Raw genomic sequence first — 2,650 nt, forward strand, 5'->3', positions numbered from 1 at the left:
CGGCACACTAGTGTGCCGCGGAACAGTGGTTGAAAAACACTGCTCTAGAAATCCTTTAACCAGCAGGGTGCACAACTGAGTAGCCCAGGATGGTTCTAAAAAAATAAAAAAAAAATAGGTGGGTTATGACTGTGATCTGGGTCATCTTACTCCCTATTTTATTCTATCTTCCAAGTCCTACTGCAGAAAGGAAGAATACTGAAATAGAAAAGGTGGTAAGAAACTCCTTTGACTGCTGCACTTCCCTGAACACCAAAGTACAAAAATATTGAACGTCTATTGTATTTGTAGGAGGATAATCTGAAATAACACCCAGTAAAAAAAAAAAAGAAAAAAAAGAATAGACTGATCAGATTCTTCAGCCAAACAAGCCAAACAGGGATCACAGGTCAGTGAGTCACTGACCTGTGTTTGTGCACGATGGCATTGAACGCCAGGCCATCTCTCCAGCTGGTAGTGAAGTTGTGGATGTTGACATTAGGATATCTGCAGGGGTCAGATTAAAAAGCATTAATCATTAGCTCAGCACGGCAGAATACCATACTGACATTTCATGTAAAAAAAAATAAATAAATAAAGCTAACAGTAAAAGTATTCAGCACACAAGTCAATTTTAATTACTTAGACTAGCAACAAAAAGTAAATGTATTCCAGTAATTAAATTCAAAGTGAAACTTATGTAGATTCATTAAAAACAATAGAATAGAAATATCCTTTTTTTTAATCCCTTACTGGGGAAATTCAGGTGTATTACTAGAAAAGTGACAAGCAAATGGAGGCATGGAGATATACTGGTACATATAGACGGCAATAAAAAGAAATTGAAAGACTTTAAAACAGTATTGTTGTATAGTGTGAGCACATTAAGCACATTCAGGCTCTAAGAAATGTGTAACTTAGAAAGGTCATTTAAAATATACAAACTGTGCTCTATAGTATTGCAAAAATAAGAAAATAAACTAATAGTAGGGTTGGAAACATATCGGTATTGCTGGGAGCAGTGATGGTTAGAGTTACTGGGAGGGAGGAGCTATGATGATGCTTTTTGTGCAGTTAGGACACAGCTGTATGTTGCCAAAGGAGCTCGCCAGATGTGCAACAGCTGCATCTATGAGGTGAGAGACATTATCCAAAGGTGATGAGTTTTTGCCAGATTTTTTCTGTCTACACCACCTTGGACATAGCTGGCCTTCTAATGAGTCACGGTTTTATGACAACTTTTTTCAAGTGTTCAGTTCTTTTAATTTTTACAATTATAATCTAGTTTCAATGAAAATCCTTGAAAATTAATCACAAGCCACATGTGATGGCAATACAGTAATCAATCTACAGGTCTGCCAAGGTGCTAAGGAAGGAAAACAAACCCAGCAGACCACAGCAGATCACATGGCTTCCCAAATCATCATCAACTGTCCAGACTTCACAGAGGACCTCAAACATTTGTTCAGTGGAGTAGGAGCAGTGATCAAAAGTCCAGGCCTTTACCGCAGGTAAGGCACTTCTAATGTCTCTTCTCTGGAGTAATTTAACACAAGGAATGTGACGGTCATAACCAAGTATAAATCAGTGTGTGGTGGCTCCAGGCTCTGATTTCAGCCACAGTTCAAACATCATCAATCTTCCCCAAACTGCAGAATGGGTTTTGTTTCACAATCCTCTCAAAGCTGCAGTTATTCCTGCTCCAACTTTTACTCCTACCCTTTTTCCCTCCACTTTACTTTCCATTTGGATCCTTGGATACGGCACTCTGAAATGCTAACTTCTTTGGCTATGACCTTTTTTCGGCTTCCCTGTTTGAGGAAGATGTCAGTGACTGCTGGATAACTGTCGAGTCAGCAGACTCGCACATGATTGAGTAGGTCATAGCACAGTCATGTAATGAATTAGTCTTGCATAACACTCAATGCGAGAGAAACGCATAGATAAGCCAAAAGCCATAATCGACAAATTTAACTTTGTCTATACATAAATTAACAGTGTTACACTTTATTAGTTGAATTACTGAAATAATTTAGTCTTTGAATTATAATCTAATTTACTGAGGTGTGTGTGTGTATATATATATATATATATATATATATATATATATATATATATATATATATATATAAAAACACTTCCAGACATATGTGCCGTCAGCTTCTTACCCTGCTGTTTTCATTTGGCACCAAAGCAGAAGGGCATCTTTGGCTGACTTTTTCTCTTTGTTGTCTTCCGTTTCCACACTGATGTCTTGGATCTGTCATTTAATCAAGATAGCAAGATGTTTATAAATTACAATTTCTAGGTTCAGCAGCATATTTTATAGTAATTACATCGGTATGCAATAACACCTTTTTGGAAAGTGAGAGTTTTATGAGCTTCAAAGAGGAAGTGCAAGTTGGCATAAGGACAACATTACAATATAAATAACCACTAACCTGAAAGCGGAGGATTATAGTCCATATGAGGCCTAAGGTGAGACGGTGATTTCCATCCACTATATCATGGGATCCCATGTTTTCTAGATGGACCTTTTGCTCCTTGAGAAACTGCAGAGCTTTGTCAACATTCTCCAGGCAGTGGATACGCATGCGGCCCTTAGTGGGTTTTGGCTATGAGGGGGAAGAAAAAAAAAAAAAAAAACAAACAAAAAAAAAAAAAAAACAAA

The 2,650-nt window shown here is 37.4% G+C and overlaps 1 protein-coding gene across 6 annotated transcripts in view; it reads right to left on the reverse strand.

Annotated features, from left to right (window-relative positions):
- Nucleotides 1-2,650, reverse strand: part of sptbn2 (spectrin, beta, non-erythrocytic 2) — a 65,546-nt gene that overhangs the window by 29,911 nt on the left and 32,985 nt on the right. For all 6 annotated transcript variants that reach the window (XM_015030592.1, XM_015030590.1, XM_015030589.1 and 3 more), the window contains 3 exons: nt 2,421-2,594; nt 2,148-2,239; nt 406-486 (listed from right to left, as the gene is read on the reverse strand). In XM_015030592.1, the coding sequence (XP_014886078.1) occupies nt 406-486; nt 2,148-2,239; nt 2,421-2,594 (347 nt within the window). The remainder of the gene's footprint in view (nt 1-405; nt 487-2,147; nt 2,240-2,420; nt 2,595-2,650) is intronic.

The sequence above is a fragment of the Poecilia latipinna genome, unplaced genomic scaffold, assembly GCF_001443285.1.
Source record: "Poecilia latipinna isolate Pla-1442-1.1 unplaced genomic scaffold, P_latipinna-1.0 Scaffold187, whole genome shotgun sequence".
In the NCBI taxonomy this organism is placed as follows: Eukaryota; Metazoa; Chordata; class Actinopteri; order Cyprinodontiformes; family Poeciliidae; genus Poecilia; species Poecilia latipinna.